The 23,540-nt window shown below is 34.7% G+C and overlaps 6 protein-coding genes and 1 long non-coding RNA gene across 14 annotated transcripts; 5 read left to right on the top strand and 2 right to left on the bottom strand.

Moving 5' to 3' along the window:
* The first annotated feature begins 18 nt into the window (after positions 1-18).
* LOC103859058 lies at positions 19-2,391 on the top strand. 8 transcript variants are annotated; one of them, XR_004456816.1, is made up of 8 exons: positions 19-223; positions 435-535; positions 667-800; positions 867-1,116; positions 1,523-1,591; positions 1,711-1,752; positions 1,819-1,860; positions 1,951-2,391. It is a non-coding gene; the product is annotated as an uncharacterized LOC103859058 (long non-coding RNA). The 8 variants fall into 8 exon arrangements; XR_004456815.1 differs by having other exon boundaries at positions 19-535; positions 667-790; XR_631198.3 differs by having other exon boundaries at positions 19-535.
* Positions 2,392-7,873: 5,482 nt separating this feature from the next.
* LOC103859057 (hevein-like preproprotein) lies at positions 7,874-9,977 on the top strand. The gene is made up of 2 exons (XM_009136537.3): positions 7,874-8,926; positions 9,619-9,977. The coding sequence occupies exons 1-2, from the start codon at positions 8,513-8,515 to the stop codon at positions 9,847-9,849; spliced, it is 645 nt and encodes a 214-aa protein (XP_009134785.1). The 5' UTR covers positions 7,874-8,512; the 3' UTR covers positions 9,850-9,977.
* A 1,063-nt stretch (positions 9,978-11,040) lies between these two features.
* LOC103859056 (pathogenesis-related protein PR-4) lies at positions 11,041-11,941 on the top strand. Its single transcript, XM_009136536.3, has 2 exons — positions 11,041-11,351; positions 11,634-11,941. The coding sequence occupies exons 1-2, from the start codon at positions 11,094-11,096 to the stop codon at positions 11,796-11,798; spliced, it is 423 nt and encodes a 140-aa protein (XP_009134784.1). The 5' UTR covers positions 11,041-11,093; the 3' UTR covers positions 11,799-11,941.
* Positions 11,942-12,188: 247 nt separating this feature from the next.
* LOC103859055 (pathogenesis-related protein PR-4) lies at positions 12,189-13,787 on the top strand. The gene is made up of 2 exons (XM_009136535.2): positions 12,189-13,336; positions 13,406-13,787. Exons 1-2 carry the CDS (start codon positions 13,076-13,078, stop codon positions 13,568-13,570), a joined length of 426 nt encoding a protein of 141 aa, XP_009134783.1. The 5' UTR covers positions 12,189-13,075; the 3' UTR covers positions 13,571-13,787.
* Positions 13,788-14,036: 249 nt separating this feature from the next.
* On the bottom strand, positions 14,037-17,327 carry LOC103859054 (ankyrin repeat and protein kinase domain-containing protein 1). The gene is made up of 12 exons (XM_009136534.3): positions 17,054-17,327; positions 16,808-16,870; positions 16,572-16,742; positions 16,354-16,485; positions 15,667-15,806; positions 15,490-15,576; positions 15,271-15,396; positions 14,988-15,194; positions 14,812-14,913; positions 14,557-14,727; positions 14,390-14,469; positions 14,037-14,301 (listed from the first exon to the last, which is right to left on the bottom strand). Exons 1-12 carry the CDS (start codon positions 17,082-17,084, stop codon positions 14,241-14,243), a joined length of 1,371 nt encoding a protein of 456 aa, XP_009134782.1. The 5' UTR covers positions 17,085-17,327; the 3' UTR covers positions 14,037-14,240.
* A 41-nt stretch (positions 17,328-17,368) lies between these two features.
* On the bottom strand, positions 17,369-18,994 carry LOC103859053. The gene is made up of 2 exons (XM_009136533.3): positions 18,217-18,994; positions 17,369-17,719 (listed from the first exon to the last, which is right to left on the bottom strand). Exons 1-2 carry the CDS (start codon positions 18,713-18,715, stop codon positions 17,640-17,642), a joined length of 579 nt encoding a protein of 192 aa, XP_009134781.1. The 5' UTR covers positions 18,716-18,994; the 3' UTR covers positions 17,369-17,639.
* A 1,375-nt stretch (positions 18,995-20,369) lies between these two features.
* On the top strand, positions 20,370-23,089 carry LOC103859052 (protein CLP1 homolog). Its single transcript, XM_009136532.3, has 7 exons — positions 20,370-20,693; positions 21,314-21,382; positions 21,471-21,566; positions 21,641-21,882; positions 21,951-22,089; positions 22,164-22,594; positions 22,698-23,089. The coding sequence occupies exons 1-7, from the start codon at positions 20,469-20,471 to the stop codon at positions 22,831-22,833; spliced, it is 1,338 nt and encodes a 445-aa protein (XP_009134780.1). The 5' UTR covers positions 20,370-20,468; the 3' UTR covers positions 22,834-23,089.
* The last annotated feature ends 451 nt before the right edge of the window (positions 23,090-23,540 follow it).

Raw genomic sequence — 23,540 nt, 5'->3', positions numbered from 1 at the left:
GGTCGCCTTACAAATATCTATATATATATAAATATGTTGGTCTCACTCCTGGTTGAGCCACGTGGAAAGTCAATCTCTATGGCGATGACACGTGTCTTCATCTGTGCACAAATATACTTCATAACCGGGCTTATGTTTGTTTAAGACGAGATGTATACGTTGGGCTTCGATTTACATTAAAGAAAGGCCTATATGCTCTGCAAAAGGAGTAAGTGTTCAACAGGTCGTCTGCGATGTCTAAAAACTGCGTTTCATTTATGGTATATGTTTAATGGGCTGCGTTTATGTGGGCTTACTGTGTAACTTAAACAGTCCAAAACCTAGAAACTTTAGGTTTCATTCTCTGACGACGATGATACTCTTTCTGGCTTTTCAATCGTCTTCAATCGCGTCCTTTAGTCTTCTGTGCTGATTAACCGAAACGTTTTGAACAGACTCATTCCCTTTATCTCCTTCTTAACTCCATCAACCACAAACCGACATTCAATGGATCTTTCTCTTCTGTAAAGCCGTGTGTATCTACACCTATAAAAAGGTTAGCTTTCTACTCTTGAAAAACATTCTCTTAATCCGTGAAAACAAAATAGTAACCGAGAAACGTTTACCTGTCTCCATCAGCTTCACATCAAATTTTAGGGTTCATACTCCTCTTCGATCTCTTTATAGGTTCTCTGAGAGCTTTGAGAGATTGAGTTGAGCTGATGGACTAAGTAACAAGATGGACAGCCATGGAGCAAGGGACGGAGAGATAGAAAAGGGAATTGCTACAGTTCAAGCTATCACATGGGAGGTCGGACAGTGTGAGTTTATAAGAACTGCAAACTTTTTTTGTATGAAAAGGGGAATGAATGATTGTGTGTTTGCAGGAAAACAGGTTCGTGCTTTGGATTTTTTTTTTAAATGGAGGGATGGAAGTTGCGGTGGAGGAGTCTGTCATGAATGCATAGCTTCTCATGAGGATGTTGCTCAAATTCGATGTCATCAAAGGAGAAGGGAAAGCTAGAGTAAAACGATAACGCAGAGTCAATGTTTCATCTACTGCATTCTTCATCTGTCTGCATCACCTATGTTTACCCAATCAGAATGTCAACAACAGTGGTGAACGATATGCATCAGGTATTTATAACTAATAAGTTATGATGCTTCAGATGAGTTGCAATGATATGATTAGTGACTTTGGTAGATATACATTAGGATTCTATTAAGTGATCATTTGTTTGTATGAATTAGTAGAATGGCTAAGACAGTTGAGAAAAATAGAAAACATAACTATGCAACAATGGATCCAAATCAATCAGCTAAAGACTTCCATGTATATTTTCTCTCTTTATATATATATATATATATGAATTGTCAAAGACTAACCTCAACTTTAAAATTTAAATGATTGAAACTCAAATCGAGAGTTCTGATCCTACAATATTTACAACGGTGCATAGCGTGATTCATTACACATCTTGAGAATTAATTGCTTACTCCAAAGTCTCCAGCTACTTAACTCTTCTGTCCTTACATTTGCTAGGTGACAAGATAGCCGGGGCTGGGATTGGATGAGCTTGAGCAGCTAGAACATCCAGGATATACATCACAGGTAAATAAGATCCACAAAGGTATACACAATCTTAAGAAATCACAAGCTTATATTTGATTCTTTGGTCCAAAGAGAATTTAGAACAGTACCAAATCTGAGATTTGTTTTCTTATTGCCAGTCCCGGTCTGATGCTTGATCAACTATCTGACCCAAAAGAAAGGTACATGGAGAGCTTCACATTGTTCAATAATCTCAATAGAACACTCTCATATTGATTAATTTACAGGAGGTGATGTTATTGGAAACCAACAGAGATCTTAAGAGAAAGGTAGTGCCATCAAAATCTTATAGCCCAAGAAATTGAATTCATTTGAGATCTTTCACAACATTGTTGTCTTTCTCTCTTTATCTATTTCAGTTGGAGGAAAGTGATGCCGCCCATGATCAATCATTATGCGGAGCTTCTTCTTCTGCAGAACATTCCCAACAACAGCAACAACAAGGCATGAGCTCTTATCAAGCACACTTTTCGATGCAAGAATTGGTTTTCTTCAGGCCTTTACAAGGAATGTAGCATTGCAGATGAGGTATTCATCATATGGAAACAGTTAAGACCAAATGAATTGACCTTTTATGGTCAGCTAGATTTATAATTGAGTTTTGTTTGTTTTTATGAAACGATCATTATTACAATCGTTCAGTATATATTTGCAGGTTCTGTACCAATGGTTATATATAATTGACTACTTATACCTGAGAGGTTTACATGGTGTTACTATGATTGGAAAAGTCCGTTGGTTGGTCTGTGAATTAATATCGAATGACTTATAGTATTAATTAAGTTGTTATATTGTTAATATTTGTTTATTCATTAATATTGAAAAAGGATAATTAATTATATGGGTTACATTATAGTGTCTGTGTTTTATTTAGGATATTTGTTTATTCATTATATTCAGGTAACTTAGGTGGTCGAAATTCCATTTCTAAAGTACCCTTAATGACTAAAACTGATGGCACAAAATGTAATATAACCGGGAAGAGTAGGGGTAATTTCATAAAAGAGTTTCTGAATTAATAGTATTGATGTAATTTATCCTACTACCTTATTTTTACATAAAATAAAATATATATATTTCAAATAAATCAACATAACCTCACAAAATATAATCTAATACAGCATAAATTATTTTGGCATAATTATAATCATATAAATATTATAATTATATTTTTAGAAATCAAAGTAACTAATTAGTACATCCATAATATTGTTAGGTTTTAAAAAATATTCATTCGGATATTCTGATAGAAAGAAATATATATAAATAAAAATTCAAAAGTAAAATCGTTTTAGTAGTTCCTAAGTGTTATTTGAAAATTACCGTAAGCAATATATATATATATAAGGATATATATCAAATATAATATATTTAAAATTTTATTTAGATTTATATATTATGTACTTAATGTAAACGATATATATATATATATACATATTAAAAATATATTTTCCATATAATTTTAAAATCATTTGTATTTTGTTATAGAAATTTAAACTTCGATCACAAATTCTTCAATGGGGTCTTAAAAAATATTCAAATACAATGACAGGTATAAAATTTAACTAATATGTATTTTTTTATATGATAAAAATTTATATTAAACATTTACTCTAATTTTAAAAATTATTTTAAAATTCACATCCCGTCCGTAGGGCGGGCCGGCCCTAGTTTGTATATGAAAAGTTTGTGAATAATTTGCTATACATGTACAATAGCTTTTGACTTTTGAGTATCACAAAAGTATTTATTGTCTTAAAATTTCTGTTACATTCAATAATAAATTTTAAGTATTAAATGTCTGATACTACGTGTGACCTATCTGTTGAATTTTCTTCCATTTAGTTGCTGCCACATTATATTTGTTCATGTCTATATTGTAAATAAAATTAATATGTTTACAAAAAGAAGACACTATTAATAGATTTTTTTTATTTGAATTTTCCATTGTTACATTAGTAACTTTTTGTAGAAAACACTATATCTAAGATAATAATAAATACGATATCTAAGATATTATTTAATACTAATAATACAGTTTCAACACCAAATTTCTCCGCAATTTCAAATTTTAAACAAATGAGAATGATACAAAGTAAAACTAAAGATAAGTTGATGATATAGCCTTTAGATGGAAACAAAACGCATGTCATTATATGGTGTTTAGAAGAAAGAGTATCTTCATCGTCTAGTTTTCTTGTTTTTTTGGCAAAGTCTTGTTTTCTTGTTAATGACCTAAAGTCTTCTTTTAAACTGATAAAGTATTCGTTATCTGATCAAATATCACTAATTATTTACAAATTGTTTGATTTTCTCTTAGTTTGTCTTTTTATTTTTGTCTTTTGAACATCTTTTTGAATGATTGTATATTTGTATAGGCAGAAAAAAGATTGATTTATAGTTGATGCTTTGTTCCACTCATCCACGTCAAACACTGCTGTAAGCATTGTAATTAAAATACAAATTCTTAGGGATTGTTATGAATTTTCTAAAATCTAAACTGTCATTCTCATGGACAGATTATGTTTCGGCATGACTGTCAAGCTCACGGTTAAGTCTAGCTTAAATAATTATAATGAGAAATTAAAGAACACTTATCCATCTAATCCACTCGTGTTTCTTGTCGTTTCTTTGAAATCAGGTGTATATAAAACTATAGGCAGGAATCATCTAAATATGTATAGTATTTAATTAATAGTGCTGCCCAATATGTTTAACTAAACATGTATATACCGAAATATAATGTAATATACAGTGTATAAACATGACATCACTGGTGCAAAGTAATAAACGGTCAATACATTAACATAGTGGCACCCAACAACAACACTCTAAGATTTTTTCCCCTCAAACTTATTTGTTGATAGAAAAAATGATTTACAAAATTCCAGTGCGAATAAAATATGTCTATGTATAATCATCCCCAATATAAAATCTAAATGCAAAAAAATCTCTAGTTGTTTATATTCATTTTTAAAAGGATGTTATAAGTTTTTGCAAGCTTTTGATCGTCTTACTTCACACCCACTTATAACTTTCTTCTGCATGAAACCATTTATTAGACCTTTAGTAGTTTAGGGCAAGGGCGAAACCGCGTGAGCATATTAAATTTTAATAACCAGGGCAACGAGAAATCTATTTTTCTTTTTAAAAGATCACCTACTTACAGCTATGTAACTCTCATTATTTATTTTTGTGATTTACCGCAGAATTGTTCGATAAAAATTACAGGATGTTCAGTGTTCAATCCAGTGACCAAATTGTAGCTATTTTCTCTTCTCATCCTTTTCAACGTGCTGTATTATAGCTATTGAATATATGGATTAAAAAATACAAAATGAAATTCAAGAGAATAAATAAAATTTGTATTCTAGTAAAAATAACTTAAATTTCACCAAATTTTTAATAATCATGCAGTCTAGCTAGTTTTAGCTTTTGGGATTACATTAGCGTATATTTATATCCCTAATAATATGTGTTTGCATACTCCTCATGTAATGTGCAAATCACTTGAATTTAGTATCAAGAATTTAGAATCATAAAATAGTAATATTCTATGATTTTCACTAAAAAAAAGAGTTCTGATAAATTTTGCTTTGAGTTTAATAGTCATTTTGTTTTTGTTTTTTATCAAAAATTTGAGTCCAATAAGAACCGGGCAGGCCATATATTATATTGGGCTTCTAATTTTTTTAATTTTATAAGCCTAATACATATTGGAATTCTTTCAAATTCTTATTGGGTTAATGAATTTTCCTCCAATTGACACAGCTGAACTAACTGAAGAAAACCTTAATGTGAGAACTGAAAACTAACTTTTATTCATTTAGTGACATGTTCTGGCCATTTGTCTTGAGACGTCTCTGTTGCAATCCATTTACAGGGAAAGCCGGTGCTCCTTAAATATGTTAAGTTTCAGAACGTTCGCAGGTAAAGATTCTCTACCATGTTTGCACACTCCACATAAGCAAGCATTATAAAAAATGCTTTGATAAACTTTCAAAATGCATTAATAAACTTAGAAATTTAAATCAAGAACAACAAAACATCAAAACAAAATTGAAAAAAAAGCAAGTCAAAACATTTAATTCAAGCACACAAAAACAAAATTAGTGACTAATTAACTAGTAACTAGCACAAATCTACTAAAAGGTAGAGACTACAAAGAGTATAAAGATAGCCTTAGGTTTAGTTCAGTTTCTCTGTAATCACCATCAATGGACTGTTAAGGATACAGATTGGTACATAGAAGTAGGTCATTTGTTAGCATTGGCGCATTTCGTTAGAAAATCAACACATTCAAATCCAAGCACACAAAAAAAAAATAGTGACTAACTAGTAACTAGCACAAATCTACTAAAAATAGAGACTACAAAGAGTAAAGATAGTCTAAGATTTTGCATTAATGCTAACAAATGACCTGCTTCTACGTACCAATCCGTATCCTTAACAGTGCACATGATGATGATTATAGAGACACTGAACTCAACCAAAGGCAAAGTGCTCATATTTTTCTACTATGTAAGCAGTTATACACGAAAGTAACGGTTTAATCCACATTAGCCGAACTAAAAAAAATTCTAAGATAATCTAACCAAACAACAAAAGTAACGGTCAAATCGCCACCCGCCCGATTAAGAAAACTTGGGGAGATCGAACGATTTTCAAAATTAGGGTTTTTTATTCCCTCCGCTTCGGATCACCGGATTTTGATTCGGACAGGAGAGAGAGTGAGAAAATCTGTTTTTATGTGGGTCCCTGTTCTATCCACGTAAGCAGTAAGTCACTGGGATTTTCTTACATTAACCGTGGTAATTTTCCAAAGTTGAAATATTAAGCTAATTGTTGAAAAAAAATATTAAGCTAATTATTTTTCAAAGTATATACAGTAGAAAATTTCTAAATTAATACTCGATAAATTAATAAAAAATTCCATTTCCAAATTGGACGGGTTCAAAATATGACATAAATCGATAAAATAATAAAATAATAATTATTTAGAAAATTATATATTTATATATGGTCCATTAGGAGTATAAATTTTACTGTATACATATAATCTTAACTGAATTATAATTTCACCAAACAAAACTGATTTTAAAAAAAAAACATAATCTCCAATTTATCTTGAATGTAACCACCAATTTTCTCTTGATAATTAGTATAAAAAACTTTAAAACTGATACTTATCAATCAGAAATTAAATTGGACATCATCGTTATAAAATAGTGAATTTATAATGTATCTTTATGGCATATATAGAAACTGAGTTTTTAATCTTCCTACACGAAAAAATAAATTTCAAACACAAAATCATGATAAAAGTAAAAGAGTTCACGTTTGTGACAATATTGATATTATTATGTATATTTGGTAGCAGCACTGGGAGATGTATTGACTATGGAGCGATAAGCAGAGGTGATGGAGATCACCATCGTGTTCATCATGTACACATACCAGCAAATCCATATAGTAGAGGATGCGAGGCGTCCCAAAGATGTGGACGAGAATCTCTGTTTAATAATATTTGGAATTATTTTATAGAGAATAATGTAAACACGGATGATTACCTGAGAAAAACATGTAATGAATAAAGCTGTTAAGAGTATGTTGTTGTGTTTACGTTAGTTTCCTACCATTACAAAGCAAACAGTTTGTAGCGAATATAATGCTTTGCAATCTTTGTTGAACAACAAGTCCAAACACTAAATTTTAAATTTCAAAAATTTAACTTTGATTCATCCGCAGTACTGGCCCTGAGGGAAAGCCGTAAAAACATGTGTGTCCGGTCTTCTTGACGGTAAGTAAATTCGGCCGTTTATTGAACAAAGTCTCTTGTAGCTCTGTTGATTTATGGTTAACAAGTAATCTGCGTGGTCAACGGATTGATTCTCTCAAGTTGCACTATGTTATTTTTTGCACTCTTGAGCTTCAGGCCTAAAATATTTCCGGCCGTACCTTGTTCATCCAACATAACAAAATAAAAAATTGTGATGAATACTTCTAATATTTATTTTAATTGAACATGTAAATTCTCAAATTAAAAATACAACATATATTCATTTACCAACGGAAGGCACACCTACATTTGATTAGTCAAATGATTTACTCCAATTGAGAGCGACTCTTATCTACCAGGCTGCTATTTCTAAAAACAATCAATTACAATTAGCCGCCTCTCATCATCCCCTGTATCGCGGTTTCCGAAGATACATAGTTTTAAACCGTTTGAATAGATGGCTTCGACCAGTAAGCTCCCGTCTAAAGGTCATCGACGGTTCACATGCAGACAGTTACCACCGAAGTCTCACCCCCCATCACATCAGTTTAATTCCAAATTATATCACTTCTCGATCGTATTTTGTTTATCTATATGAAAATCAATTTAATTTACTAGAAAACTGCATAATGCCTATATATGTAGAATTTTTGTTTTTCAAATCAGAGACTAAAGCAAACTTTGTAAAGAATATCTTTTAAACGTTATAAAGTACATTTGATTCGATGATAAATATATAACACGATTGTATGGAGGATAAGTGATATAACAACCATAAGTTACAGAGCTCCTCTAATCAATTAAAGCAAGAGTAACAACCATTTGAAAAATATATATTTCATATTTTCATTTTCTATACAATCCAACCAGTTTTGAACACGATTGTATGGAGGATAAATGATATATCGATGCACGTGTACACATTTGACAAAATGTATTTCCCCATGGTTTGAACACGTTATCTCTAACGTCTACAAATCAATTTGATAAAATCACAAGGCAAACATTAGTATATACTTAATCAAATTGTTTTTGTCAACATTATAATAATGTAAATAGTTTACTATTGATACAGTTCTTATATACATAATATATATAGATACATGCATTAGACCACCAAGAAGACAGAAACAGATCTCATCATGAAGATCAGACTTAGCATAGCCATCATATTGTTATCATACACGGCGGCTATGGTGGCCGGACAACAATGCGGCCGCCAAGCCGGTGGTCAGACTTGCGCCGGCAACATCTGCTGCAGCCAGTACGGCTACTGCGGCACCACGGCTGACTACTGTTCACCGGACAACAACTGTCAAAGCAATTGTTGGGGAAGTGGGCCGCCAAGCGGCTCTGGAGAGAGCGCGACGGGCGTACGCGCCACCTACCATTACTACAACCCGGCGCAGAACAACTGGGATTTGAGAGCCGTGAGTGCATATTGCTCCACATGGGATGCTGATAAACCATACTCGTGGCGGAGCAAGTATGGCTGGACCGCCTTCTGTGGACCGGCTGGTCCTCGTGGTCAAGCTTCTTGCGGCAAGTGCTTAAGGGTAAGTACTTATGATTCTCTTACAAGTTATACATGCCTTGTTTCAATTCTGTTTGCTTTTTGTTCAGAACCAATACCAATATTTTTTTTTAGTTTTACACACTCCAAATAGTTTTTGCTTCTTGAGAACTTTTATTTTCACTTTAAATGACATTTTGATTAGTCTTATTATATAAGATAAATACTCTAGAATAGTACTAAAGCACATTTTTGTTCCAGAAATAATACATAAGGAGAAAAATTCTCAAAATAACATTTATTCAAAAATTAAAAATAATTTTTTTTATTTTATATGTAAGTTTTTTTTTTTGTAAGTTTAAGTTTAAATTTTGTGATTAAAATTTAAGATTTAGTATTTAGGTGGCGAGGTTGGGGTAAAAGTGTAGGGCATAGAGTAATTTAATCATTTTAATTTTTAATTATTGAATTCTTTATGGGTTTTGACCCAATTCACTCATTTTTTTAAAGATTTTTCTTTTTTTGTGTGCTATTTTTGTCATCATTCTGTGATATCTAAGTTATTTTCCCTATAGGCTATATATAACACGTTATATTGACTTTTAATGATGTCAATTGTGGTGTATTTGTGAATTTGAAGGAATCATATATATGCATAATTTTCTTTTGTAACAAATCCTAAGCTGGTTTCTGAAAACTGCGGTGTGATTAACTGCTGATTCTTAATGGGTGCAGGTGAGGAACACAAGGACTAATGCAGCTGTAACGGTGAGAATTGTGGACCAATGCAGCAATGGAGGATTGGATTTGGACGTTGCAATGTTCAATCAAATAGATACCGATGGTGATGGCTATCGAAAAGGTCATCTCATTGTTGACTACCAATTTGTTGACTGTGGCAATGAACTCATTGATCAGCCTGCTGATTTCAAAAACATCCTTGTTTCCGCCACTGATCGCGTTTGATATTATGTAATGGTTTTCGAGGTCAAGATCTGTCAACGCATTATATAATAAAAGATCTCTATCTCGAGTGATATGTTTGTGTTGTTCTTGAAAGTTTTTAAAATTATCAATAAAGAGATGTTCTTGAATTTTTGAATATTACTGTAGTTACTAATACCACTAGTGCATATCCAACAACTATGCATAACTACGGAAGCCAATGGAAGATATCGCATGGCTAGATGTTTATAGAAAGACATTGGTCATGATTTTTTTTCTTGAAAGTATGGTCATGTAAGATATGTCGCATAACTTCGACGGTTATACTATACAAACGGTGGTCTTAGCAAAGACGTGCACGTTTTTACTTATATTGAATAATGAAAAAAAAAAGAAAAAATAATGTTCACATGGTAAGTACTCTCTTCCCTTGTGTCTATGGTCTTGTTACGTAATTATTAATGAGATGAAAAACAAATTTTCTTTTACATTTTATTCACTAAGTTTCCTAGTGGAAACTTTTTTGGGAACACAAGTAACGAATAGAAAAAGAACATATAAGAATAAAATTGCAAGAATAAAAATAAATGTTTATCCTTATCAAATTTAACAAAAAATACTTTTGTTCTATATTTCTCTACAAAAAAAAAGGAATGAGAAAAAACAAGAAAGAAAAACTATTTCTTGTGAATGGTAATTTTTTTGGAAAATGATAAAAAATTCAGTGTTCTCTTTTGTTTTTTGGTCACCATTCAAAGCTTAAGTCTTCATCTATAGTGTATACTATACATATATCTGATTTAAGTACTCCTCATACGGAACAAGAACATGGTATTAGTTATTAAACCTAAATTTAATAGGACTGATACAATGTTGTGTTAAATAAATCCTATAATATAACCATATTTGCATTAATGTAAAATTCCGTCTGTGTTGATCAAAAAAAAAAAATTCCGTCTGTAGTTACGGTTATAATCTATAGTTATACATATGATAAAAAAATTCCTTTCCTTTTTTTGATTACTAATTGAAGAAAGTTCAACAGCCATGGAATGTGTACCAAACGACTAGAAAAGTCTTCCAACAATAGGAAGTACATTGAATATTTCAAATGAACGCCAAAGAAAAGTATACACAACGGTCCACATCTTTTAGGCTAAACTAGTCATTTTATAGTATTTTACTTTCCTATAAATAGAGTTTAATCAAATTCTTTATTCTATCCACCACATCTTTAAACTCAAAAAAACAACACAGATAAAAAAATGTCAAGGCTTAGCATATGTTTGTTGGTGTTGCTATGTGCCTTTGCTGCCAAAACAGCCGCTCAATCCGCTAACGTAAGAGCAACTTACCATTTCTACAATCCTGCACAAAACGGGTGGGATCTTTACCGAGTAAGTGCGTATTGCTCGACATGGGATGGGAACCAACCACTTGAGTGGCGTCAGAGGTACGGTTGGACAGCTTTCTGTGGTCCGGCTGGACCGCGTGGTCGTGATTCTTGCGGTAGATGCTTAAGAGTAAGTCAGTTTATCTATTTCAAACAATGTTGAAAAAATCATTAGGCGGAAGTTATGCACTTTATCTAGAATTAGGGAATAAACGGATACATCATTTTTTATCGGCCGAAAAACCATTTTGCTTATGATCGATTTGTCACCTATATCGATTTTAGGACACTAATTTCAAAGGTTATGTTTTGAAAAACGCCCTATTCAAAATGTGGTGGATGTGCATATACATATTTTATTTAGTGTCTTGAAAGTAACATCATAACCAAAAACATAATAACGCAAGCGCAGGTGACAAATACTGGGACTCAAGCGCAAGCGACGGTGAGAATCGTGGATCAGTGCAGTAACGGGGGTTTAGACTTAGACGAGGCCGTCTTCAAACAGATTGATACAGACGGGCAGGGATACGCTCGTGGCAACTTAAATGTCAACTACGAGTTTGTCAACTGTTGAAGTTCATCGAGTTCAAGTTCATCTAATGATCTTTGATCATATCATCTCCTTATTATTATCTTTAACTAATAATGTTAAACAAAGAAAATAAATGTCTCGATCTTTCATAATAAAGATGAATAAAATAATTTGATTAAATACTACGTACTATACACATAACACCCAAAGACTAAATAGACATAACATGAACATGTGTCCGCTCTAATAAATGATCAATCTTATCACCTCAAAAACTTCCGATCAATTTCCACCACAACGCTTGAACAAGCCGCCATAGACATCTCCCAAGACTATTACTCCATTGAAAATTCGAATACTAGGTTAATAGTGTTAATCATTTCCTAATTGAATCATTCCAAACCAAATCATGCTACATGCATGATCAAAGTTTTAAAGATAACTTGGCTTTTGGCTGGTTTAGAAAGGAAAGTAGAATTTATCATTCATATATGTCTCTCACAAAACTAAAAAAAAATATATGAAAATTCTAACTTTTATTGATGGATTGATCGAACTTGTTAGTCATATTTTTGGTATTTACATTTAATATAAGAATATTTTTAAATTATATAAATCAAATACTAAAATATTTTAAATTGAATATATTTGATTATTTAATCTGAATATATACTTATCTGCTGTCGAAGAGAAACTGCATTTAGTCAAGTGGTTAAATATTTTATATTTGCGGTTTTTCTCGTCAGACTCCACTAAGTCACGTTTTCCCGCATTATAGATCGATCGAATCTTGTTGATCCAACTGGTGACAAAAAAAACATGGTGTCCCAAAAATAAATATACTCGTATATCTTAGTCCTTAGATAGGAAAATAAAACCTTCCAGAAGTATATATATACTCAGACAGTTAACAAAAAAAAGTATATGTACTCAGGTATATAAGTAAAACTCACTACATAACACCTACAGCCAGCAAATAGCTGATGAACTGATCCACCAAAAATTCAGGAAACTTTTAATTATTGGACCACGTACGCCTAAAGAGTAAAGAGACATAACATAAAATATGTCCACTCTAGTAAATGCTCAATCTTATTACCTCAAAATTCCGATCATTTGCACCACAAAGCTTGAAAGAGCCGCCATAGCCATCTCCCAAGACTAGTAATATTCCATTGAAATTTCAAATCCTAATTAAGTGAATTATTCACAACGGTCCAAACTCTTAATATAGCAACTCACCCCTATAAATTTCTACGTCCGTCTTTGAATTCTATCACAATATATTGTAAAACAACAAAACATACAAAGATAAGCCAATGGCAAGACTTAGCATATGTGTGTTTATTTTGCTATGCGCGTTTGCGGCTAAAACAGCCGCTCAAACAGCTTCTAACGTAAGAGCTACTTACCATTACTACTATCCCCAGCAAAACGGTTGGGACCTTTACAAAGTAAGTGCGTACTGCTCAACGTGGAAAGGAAACCAACCGCTCGAATGGCGTAGGAAGTATGGGTGGACAGCTTTTTGCGGTCCGGTCGGACCGCGTGGTCGTGATTCTTGCGGAAGATGCTTAAGAGTAAGTCAATACATCACAAAACCGCGGTTTGAAAACGCCTTAAAAACTGATTTTCTTAACGTTACGCAGGTAACGAATACTGCGACCGGGGCACAAGCTACTGTGAGAATCGTGGATCAATGCAGTAACGGCGGTTTGGACTTAGACGATGGCGTTTTCAAACAGCTTGACACCAACGGTCGGGGATACGCTCGTGGGAACATGATTGTCAACTATGCCTTTGTCAATTGCTAAAAGGCTTTCAAGTTTCATACAACATTCACCGTCTGCAGCTTCTTATCATCATCACCTTTCTTATGTTGTAAGATAAAACCATAATCTCTTTTATATGTTGTAAGATAAAATAAATACCACGAGCTCACTCCTTCATAGTAAAGATAAATCATAATTATATGTTTGTGTGTAACTTACTAAGAAATAAAGTAAAATAAAATTAGAAAATATCCTGAAACAATATTAAGCACACATTTTTTTCTAAAAATATTCCATAAAAATACAATTTCCAAAATAATATTAACTATTTAAAAAATTATATTTTTGTTTAAACTTGGTGATTACGGATTAATATTTATATGGTGCAGTTAATTTAAATTCCGAGGATTTGAAATAATTTAGTCATTTTATCACTGAATTGTTGTTATTTTGGAGATTAATTGTATGCTATTTATATCATAATTTTTTTTTTTGTTTTCTAAGTCACTGGTCTATAAATTAAGTTTTACCATTTAAAAAGAAAAATCAAAGCTGTTAATCCGAACAAAATGACAAAATCCAAGCACAAACAAAATTTCTTCCTAATGTTTTTAGTAAAGATGGGCAACAAGTGCACAATGGGAGAGACAAAGGTAAGAAGCTAGATCAAAACTTCATACAGATACTAAACAGAGCCATCTCTCAGAAGATCTTATGATTTGTCCTTAATCTTGTCTTTGCCGTGAAACTTCCTTCCAGCATCTACAGCTTCTCTGTAGAAGAAAAGAAAAAAAAACACTTCAACTATCTTGTAAAAAAAAAAATGACAAAAACCAAACATCATGAGGGTTCTAAACAAACCTGAACGCATCAATGAGCTCTTTACTTTCAGGGCTAAGCAAAACTCCCTCGTAAAAAGCATTGGCTGCCTCATCAAACCGCTGGAGATTCATGGATAAGTCAGTGAACTATATACTGTTTCAATGTTACAAAAAGGCTCTCTCTAATGGAGTGAGATGGTTTTTTACCTGTAGCAAACGAAGAGCAGCGCCTTCTCTGTAACAAGCTTTAGGCCAATCAGGTTTTAGTTCTCTGCAGGCTTTAGCATCCGACAAGGCGTGCTCACCTTGTCCTAACAGCAACCAGCAGAGGCTTCGGTTTGAGAAGAAGGTATGATCCGTAGGGTCAAAATCAATCGCCTATGTTCAAAAAGAATAGTAAAAGAATCACAAAATGTACATAAACTAAGAATCTTCAGATGAGTTTTAGAAAGTGTTGAATACTTGTGTGTAAGCGTCAATGGCCATCTGGTAATCCTTTCTTTGGAACGCGTCTTGTCCTCTTGCTTTTGCTTCTGCAGCTTTCGCCTTTGCTTCTGGTGAGACCTGTGGAAGTTTATAACCATATGCTTTAGAACATTCGATGCAAGAGAGATGCATATTGATTATAGTGTTAGTACCTCAGGAAGGTCTTTCTTGATCACAGTCTCTCCAGATTTTGCACTGTTTGAGTTTCCTTCTTGCTCTTTTTTTGATTTCATGTGAGCAATAACTCCATCAACAGTCCACTTTGAAACAGATTCAAGTTTTGTTGTCAAGCGGAAGAGAGTCTCAACGATCGTTCTGTTCTCTCTCAAAGCTGCAACTTCTAATGCCCTATTGCCTTCCTGAAAATTCACAGAATCTGTGTTTCATATCGGATCAAGTGAACAAAAGAGATGACCAACTCAAATAGATGTTTACCTCGTCTTTCTGATCAGGATCAGCTCCAGCTTTAAGTAAAATGATGATCAACTCATAATCTCCAATATCAGCAGCAATGTGCAACGGAGTTGCACCACCAGCGAAAACATTAGCTTTGGCACGTGCCTGTAACAAAATAAGAACCAAGCTTTGATCTAAAGATGTGTATAGCAACCAAAAACAAGACAAGACTACAGATTAGGAGCTAGCATCTCAAACCAGGGCCAACAGCTTTGTGCATGCCACAGAACCAGCTGCCACTGCAGATAACAATGGTGTGACATTGTCTTCCGTCTCAGCATTAGGCTGCAAGAACAATAATAAAAACAAACTTCTAGTTTCATTGAAAAAAACTACGGTTTAGCTGGAATATAGATATACACAACAAGAGGTTACATTAGCTTTGTGTTCTAACAAGACTTGCACCGCTTCTTTTTGATCATGGCCAGCAGCCCAAATCAATGGCGTGCCAGACTCGCTTTGAGAATCAACAGGTACACCTCTAGATAGCAACTCCTTTAGCAACTCAATTTCCCCTGACATAATCAAAACCAAATGTTCAAGAAATCGGCTGATGATTTTGAAAGAAAAACAGTTTTAGAAAAATCGGTTTAGGCAGGCATAATTTAAACCAAATGTTCAAGAAATCGGTAGGCGGTAATTAGGCGATTCATATGGGATTATTAATTAGGCGGATGCCTAGACCGATCCGATTTTAAAAGAAAAATAGTTTTAGAAAAATCGGTTTAGGCAGGGCATAATCAAAACCAAATGTTCAAGAAATGTAGTTAAGCGATTTATATGGGATAATTAATTAGGCGGGTGCCTAGACCGATCCCATTTAACAGAAAACCAGTTTTAGACAAATCATTTTGTTTAGGCGCCGCCTAAACCGATTTTATAGAACACTGAGCAAAAACACAACACTTGGTGACCTAAACTGATCCGATTTTAAAAGAAAAACAGTTTTAGACAAATTGTATTGTTTAGGCGCTGCCTAAACCGATTTTTAGAACACTGAGCAAAACACAACACTTGGTGACCTGAAACGAAGAAAACACAACATATCAATTAGCAACCAACCTGTCCCAGCCGCATGATGCAATGCAGTAGCTCCTAGTTCACTAGCAATATTAGGATCAGCTCCGTGATCTAAAAGATACTTCGCCGTCCCAACCTGTCCTTGCCTCGCAGCATGAACAAGCGGAGTATCCCCTGCAACAACATCCTCATAATCTCACATAACAAGTTTCAAAGTAAATGATAATAGAGCTATAAAAAACAAAAGGAAACAAACGAACCAGCTTCATCTTTTGTATCAGCGTCAAGCTTCAGCTCCTCCAATAGATACCTGCATATCTCAGTCTGACCTTCCCTAGCAGCGAAATGAAGCGCGCCACGTTTGTTAGCGTCTTTGACACTCTCCACGGTTGTCTTCAAGCCTTTTCCTTCGTCAAGCTGCTTAGCAACATCTGTTCAGGTGAAGATATACATCAGAGATGTAATGTATAACATAATGTGATTTAACGAAACTCACTCTTGAGGAACTCGAGGTTTCCTGTACAAGCTGCATTCAGGAACTGCTGAACTTTCTCTCTCGCTGGAAATAAGAATTATGATTCAAAGTGTCAAACTTTCAATAACCAATTTCACAAAAATAAATAAAAAAAGCGAACTTTCTTCAACTGATCAGTTCAACTAGATGTAAGTGTCAGAACCCATCAAGGAATCTCGTTGTAATGACAACAGATTTATATAGAGGAAGGAAGAGAGCAGAGCAGACCTGCAAGAGCAGTAGAAGCATCAGGAGCCATGGCAGATAACTAAGCTTACTTCTCCGATGAGTTGATGGAACTTTGAAGTGGGTTTGTTGTGTAGGAGTTAGTTCCGTTCGCCGACACCGAAGTTTCTGTCTGAATGCCAGCAACCTGAAGAAGGTTTTGTCTTCTAGGTTTTATGAAAACTCGAGAGATGTTTTTTTTATTTTACACCCTCACATATTTTAATTATTACAAAATACACCCAATAATTTATTTTGTGACAGAATACACTCTGACTAGTGAGTAATAACGTTAGAGATGCAAATTGGCTCAAAAGATTTAGAAGATTTTTTTTTTCTCATTTTATAATTATCCAATCCAAGACCAATATCGAAATCTTTTTTTTTTTTTTTGGTATACAGTTTATGAACAAGAAGGACTTTGTTTTTTTTTCTCATCTTTTGTTCCCTTTGCACAAAGTATAATATACACAACCATAAATCTTCTTTCTCTATCTTTGTATGCTTTTCTTGTTTCTTCAGAATCTTGATTAAAGGATTCTTGAACTTCCTATCTCTCAACAGAAAATCTGAATGATTGAAGCTTTTATCAATAAGTCTGCATCACAGAGCATGCAACTGCTTGTGCCCAATGTCTCAGTCTCTGCTTCACTTGTTGAGGATTGTCCCCTGCAAATATATCCACAAAAGAGCACTCAAATTTAGGCCTGCAGTTATTAACTGAACCGAACAAAACTGAAAAGTTCATTTTCGGTAGAAGGTTTGGGTCAATTCGGTAATTAACAAATTGGTTTTTGATTTGGTTTGGTAATCGGTTAATTCATATTTCTAAAAAATAATTAGTAACTATACTGATCTTAGCCAAAATCCTGGACCGAACTAACCAAAATTCGAACCAAATAAACAAACATGACCAAATTTTTTTTGAATTATTAACCAATTTAAACCTAAATTTAATCGAATTCAAAAACTTTGGTAAAATTTTTTTGAAACCAAACAAACCAAAAGTTGAACCGAACTAGGAAAAAAAAATTGGTTCAATTTGGTGAGATTTTGGCAGTACCAAACAACCAAATTCCTAAAAACCCCAAGTAAGCGAACCTGCATGCCTACTCAAACTCATGACTCAAAACTAAGCAACAAAATGATAAGCTCTTTTTTTTTACCTGGACATACTATCTTCAATGAATCTGAATCAGTTTTCTTGGGACTACCAGGTATACTCATCGAGAAAGCTGATGAAGATGCGCTGCTTGTACGGCTGCTGCTGCTAGGTGAAGGGAGAGGAGAGAGCTGACGGTTCACTGCAAAGTAAAGATCAAGAGCTGGCAATGTATTGCAAAGCTTTTGTCCAGCTTCTTCATTGAAACCAAAACCTAACTCAATAGATCCTTTAAGCTCGTTTAAATCCTCATCAGTTAGTTTTGTCTGTTCACTAAGATTGTCTGAAACTCCTTTATGAAGCATCTTCTTCTCTTGAATCATTATCATCTGACGTCTTCTTCTTTCCCAAGCAATGTCTCGTGGTGTCTCCAACATAGATAGTTGTTTCGATAACCGTTTTTTCAGTTTCTGTGAGGCCACAGGAGTTGTTGCTGCCGTTTTGGCCTCGCCGAGAGGCGGTGGTAAGACTGATAACGTAAGGTTGTCTCTTCTTCTCACCATTTTTTATATTTATACCACTTGATGATGTGTTATGAAGATGTGGCTTGTGAATGCAACTTAGGGTTCTTCTTTCTTGGTTTTATTACTATCAAAGCTTTTAAGCTTATGAATGATGTTGTGTGTGTTTTAATATATGTTCTTTGTGAGATGGCCGCGTGCGAACATGTAGCGCGGCCAACAAAGAGGTTAAAGTGGGTCGGGTTGATCAGATATGTCTTTGTTTTTTTATGCCCTTTTCTTGTTAGGTTTTGCCCAACCCGACCAAATAAACTTTGAGGAGACTCGAGGTGCTTTAATGGAGGATGTCAAGTTAGTTTCCACCATTGAATTCTATGTAAGCTATTTTTTCTCTATTGTTTAAATTTGATGATTGACTCAACCATATATTTAGGGGACTTCTTTGTTTAGATTATTTGACCATTCCAAGAAAAGGGTCCTAGTCTATTTCGATCAAGTCAAGTTTTGAAACAATATGGTTTTTGAGTTTCTATATTTAGATAAAACGAATTCATGTTGTGTATAGCTTGTGCCAAAAGGAAAAGAAAACAGGTCTTTTTAACTTCACTAACCATATGTTCAACATTGTTTTAGTAATCCTCTCATCCAAGTATTCTCTAACTATGTACGCTTCTCTTTCAGACAGAACAACTGAGAATGAGAAACACACCAACACACTAGTAACCTCAATGCATAGAAGACAAACCAGACAAAGTGAGAAAATAGAAAACGAAGAAGAGTGTTGTACCACACGATATGTGTCTAGCATGGTCTTTGTTTCTTGTTGATCTAAGGGGGAAGTCATGTGTTCTGAATTTTCATGGTCAGGTCAACTATATGGAAACTCTACCTCATTAGGAACTAGATCAATATATAAAGGAAGAGAAACTATGGAAGTCACTTATCCTCGGAGTAGGAATAGTCGGTCAGATGCGTTAGCGAAAGAAACAAGATCCAAAGACTATATTTTCTCCCATATAATCAGACACGTGCAGATGGAGGTACTTTCCAAAAAACCGGCTTATCTGACCAACACTTGGTCTAACTTAAATGGACAGCTGACAAAAAAAAGTCACTTATCCAATCATACAAGCAGATCTATGCCAGGAGATTCTCCTTGCACGAAATCAAACATGGAACTCAAAAGTTTGACGATTCCAACATCACTGGAGTTGGAAGGTTTGGTAACGTCTACAAAGAAGTTATAAACGACACTTTTAACATTTACACGAAAAAAAAAGTTATAGACGACACAACCAAAGTTGTGATCAAATCCAAACTTAACGTTAGGAGGGGTCTGCTCTCCAAAGAAGAGTTACATTCGTCCTGAAAGGATGTATGGACTTATACAACATAAGTCTCATTACTATTACATTTGCAAAAACTCTGTGAGAGCATCTATAAGACACAAAGAATCCACCGTTAACGTGGAAACAAAGGCTAGAGAGGATTACAATACCTTCACAAAGGAGCAAAGTACACTCCGTGAGCATCTCTACACAACACAAAAGAAGCCACATTTTTTACCTTCACACAGTGTGAGCCAAAAAGCTGTTTGGTTTATGCTTTAGCGCGATTCGAACCGGGAATAATTTAATATTCCAATTTTACCCTTACAGAAAAATGGAAACAGAGTCCACAATATTAAAAGCTAAAGATCCCCACCCCCAAGTAATAACATCAGTTCTCTTCGCCATTGCATCTCCGTTCATCCTTCGCCGTCGTTTATCGTCTCTTAGATATTGGTTGTTCTGTCATGGCTTACGGTGGTCCGTCGATGAACCCACCGGCTATGAGTGGTGCCATTCCTGGTGGGTCTAGTAATCTGAAGCAGGTGAAGCTGGACAGAGAAAGCGAGCTCAGGATAGAAGTCTCCGACGAGCCTCTCAGACTCCGTGTGGTTAACGGGACTGCTGAGATCTTCGGCGCTGAGCTACCTCCTGAGATCTGGCGCACCTTCCCTCCTCGCCTCAAATTTGCGGTGCGTTTTGGTTCTCTATCTCCAAGTGTGTTCTTGAATTGCTATCAAGTTCACTCTTTGGCATTCATGGGTTTGGGTAAAGTTTAATACTTTTTGGTCTTTGTGTTTTGTTTGGGATGAAAGGCTTAAGCTTTAGGTAGTAATAATATTAGTTATGGTTTTATAATCTCCAAGTGTGTTCTTGAGTTGCTATCAAGTTCATCCTCTTGCCTTCATGGGTTGGGTAAAGTTTAAGACTTTATGGTGTTTGTTTGAGATGAAAGACTTAAGCTTTAGGTAGTAACATGATGAATCAGTTTTTAGAACCGTTAAGTTAGTTCGTCTGGTGATCTATGAGTAGATTTGTGGTTCTGCCAAGTTTCTCTCTTGTGTGTTGTTTCCTTCTGGTTACTAGTTTGAGTTTCTATCAAAATTCACTCCTCTAGCCTTCATGGGTTGGGTTAAGTTGAAGATTTTATGGTCTTTGTGTTTTTTTTGGATGAAAGGCTTACGCTTTAGGTTGTATCATGACGAATCAGTTAATAACCGTTAAGTTAGTTCTTATAGAGATTATGAGGAGATATGTGGTTTTGGTAACTATTTCTTCAGAAGTTGAAGTTCGCTCTTTTGATTCTTGTCAGGTTTTCACTTGGTATGGAGCGACGATTGAGATGGATGGTGTCACAGAAACAGACTATACAGCAGATGAGGTAGGTTTCTTGCTTCATTTTCCACACTTTCTTTAGATATTCAGAGCAAAAGATTGATTACTAAGAAGCTCTTGTTTTTTTTTTGTAGACACCAATGGTCAGCTACGTTAATGTACACGCCATACTAGATGCAAGGAGACGTTTTGCTAAAGCTTCCACATCTACTGACTCAGAACCTCCTCAGGTACGGTACTCCTTCTCTTTCAATGATCTTGTTCTTCTATATCATTTGATTTTTATAGAATCTGCTTTGTGCAGGGACCTAGGGTTATTGTGGTAGGGCCTACGGATTCAGGAAAGAGCACATTGACAAAGATGCTTATTAGTTGGGCAGCTAAACAGGGATGGAAGCCTACATTTGTAGACCTTGATGTTGGCCAAGGCTCTATCACAATACCTGGTTCTATTGCTGCTACACCTATAGAGATGCCACTTGATCCAGTTGAAGGGTTTCCTCTAGATATGGCTCTCGTCTACTACTACGGTCACACTACACCAGCGTAAGTGATTCTCAAATGTCTCTCCCCCAGTCATATGTTATTAATGTTGTCTATCGTTATTCTCTCAGTAACAACGTTGAACTGTACAAAACAATGGTGAAGGAGCTTGCACAAGTGCTGGAGAGACAGTTTCTTGGAAACCCTGAGTCTCGAGCTGCTGGAATGGTGATCAACACAATGGGATGGATCGATGGTATCGGTTATGAGGTAAACGTTGGTTCTGTTTACTTCTGAAAGCTTTTGTTTAAAAAAATAACTGTCTCTGTGTGTTTGTTTTGCAGCTGCTTCTCCATGCAATAGAAACATTCAACGCCTCCGTTGTACTTGTCTTGGGTCAAGAAAAGCTCTTCAGCATGCTTAAAGATGTCCTGAAGAGTAAGAGTAACGTGGACGTTGTGAAGCTTCACAAGTCAGGTGGAGTTGTGGCTAGGAACCGTGACTACCGTAAAGTAGCGAGAAGCTCTAGGATTCAGGAGTATTTCTACGGTCTATCTAAAGAGCTCTCTCCTTATGCCAACACATCTAGCTTCAGTGATGTGCAAGTGTTCCGCATTGGTGGTGGACCACAAGCTCCAAGGTCAGCTCTTCCAATAGGGTCTGATCCGGTTTCTAACCCGTTGAGGGTAACGCCTGTAAATATTGAAGAGAGGGATCTGTTGCATTCTATCCTCGCTGTCTCATATGCAGAAGAACCAGACCAGATTGTCTCTAGGTAATCACAACATGTTCTTGATGGTTTCCGTTTTTTCTTTTGTCCTTGCATTGTTTGATGTGTGTGTCTCTCTCTCTCTCTCTCTGTGGTGCTTTGTGTGCAGCAATGTTTCAGGGTTTGTGTATGTGACGGAGGTTGATGTGTTGAGGAAGAAGATAACGTATTTAGCACCATCACCTGGGGCATTGCCTAGCAAGTTTTTGGTCGCTGGATCTTTGACATGGCTTGAGAGTCATTAGAAGCAAGATGATGATTAGATTAGAGAAGAGAGAGCCATCTTGTGTGGTAAGAGAGTGATGCTACATCCTACATCTCAAATTATCTATGTAACTTTAACTACAGATGGTCCTTTTCTATATAACAATGCTCAATGTTCTAAGTTTGAAAAAAATGTTGTTGTGGATTAGATGGAGATTTATTTTTGTAATTTGATGATATTAAGTGGTGAACTTTCTCTGATGAAATGTTATTAATTCATTCAAGTTAATGATAAAATTTGAGTTGAACTAGTGGAATAAGTTAAAAGTAAGAATCTGATCCAAAGATTATTAGGAGTGTTTGTCTACACAAAGCAGCTGCATTAATCTTTTCTTTCACTTGTGTTTTCTTTTCCATAAAGAGATGGATTATTAACCTGTTTTGTGATACTCCTAGGAACACAACTTTAAAGACAGGAAGAACCAATAAAGCTTTGTAAAAGTTTAGTCTGTTAAGTATTTGATTCCTAACTACAAATTAGATTACCATTTTTGAATACTAAAGTTAGTAGGAATCTTGACAGAACTATTAGTTCTGAATGTACCAAAATATGTAGTTTAATTTTTTGTAGTAATATATGTTTTTGAGTAAAACAATGGTCAAATGTTTAATAGGTTAGATGTTTTTGGACTATAGCATCATCATCAAATCTGAAAAAAGCAGGTATGAACTATATTCTATTTTCTCT

This window comes from Brassica rapa, chromosome A03 (genome assembly GCF_000309985.2).
Source record: "Brassica rapa cultivar Chiifu-401-42 chromosome A03, CAAS_Brap_v3.01, whole genome shotgun sequence".
Lineage (NCBI taxonomy): Eukaryota > Viridiplantae > Streptophyta > Magnoliopsida > Brassicales > Brassicaceae > Brassica > Brassica rapa.
Note: the sequence above shows the minus strand (reverse complement) of the source record. Positions and strands in the feature narration are given on the sequence as shown.

Excerpts from the sequence above, each read along its gene's own strand:
- LOC103859057 (XM_009136537.3), top strand. The coding sequence starts at position 8,513 with ATGAAGATCAGACTTAGCATAGCCATCATATTGTTATCATACACGGCG. Across the intron at positions 8,927-9,618 it reads CTTGCGGCAAGTGCTTAAGG|GTGAGGAACACAAGGACTAA; the intron begins GTAAGTACTTAT and ends TAATGGGTGCAG.
- LOC103859056 (XM_009136536.3), top strand. The coding sequence starts at position 11,094 with ATGTCAAGGCTTAGCATATGTTTGTTGGTGTTGCTATGTGCCTTTGCT. Across the intron at positions 11,352-11,633 it reads CTTGCGGTAGATGCTTAAGA|GTGACAAATACTGGGACTCA; the intron begins GTAAGTCAGTTT and ends ACGCAAGCGCAG.
- LOC103859055 (XM_009136535.2), top strand. The coding sequence starts at position 13,076 with ATGGCAAGACTTAGCATATGTGTGTTTATTTTGCTATGCGCGTTTGCG. Across the intron at positions 13,337-13,405 it reads CTTGCGGAAGATGCTTAAGA|GTAACGAATACTGCGACCGG; the intron begins GTAAGTCAATAC and ends AACGTTACGCAG.
- LOC103859054 (XM_009136534.3), bottom strand. The coding sequence starts at position 17,084 with ATGGCTCCTGATGCTTCTACTGCTCTTGCAG. Across the intron at positions 16,486-16,571 it reads TGATACAAAAGATGAAGCTG|GGGATACTCCGCTTGTTCAT; the intron begins GTTCGTTTGTTT and ends ATGTTGTTGCAG. Across the intron at positions 15,807-16,353 it reads GCATCATGCGGCTGGGACAG|GGGAAATTGAGTTGCTAAAG; the intron begins GTTGGTTGCTAA and ends TGATTATGTCAG.
- LOC103859053 (XM_009136533.3), bottom strand. The coding sequence starts at position 18,715 with ATGGTGAGAAGAAGAGACAACCTTACGTTATCAGTCTTACCACCGCCT. Across the intron at positions 17,720-18,216 it reads ATTGAAGATAGTATGTCCAG|GGGACAATCCTCAACAAGTG; the intron begins GTAAAAAAAAAG and ends ATATATTTGCAG.
- LOC103859052 (XM_009136532.3), top strand. The coding sequence starts at position 20,469 with ATGGCTTACGGTGGTCCGTCGATGAACCCACCGGCTATGAGTGGTGCC. Across the intron at positions 20,694-21,313 it reads CTCCTCGCCTCAAATTTGCG|GTTTTCACTTGGTATGGAGC; the intron begins GTGCGTTTTGGT and ends GATTCTTGTCAG. Across the intron at positions 22,595-22,697 it reads CCAGACCAGATTGTCTCTAG|CAATGTTTCAGGGTTTGTGT; the intron begins GTAATCACAACA and ends CTTTGTGTGCAG.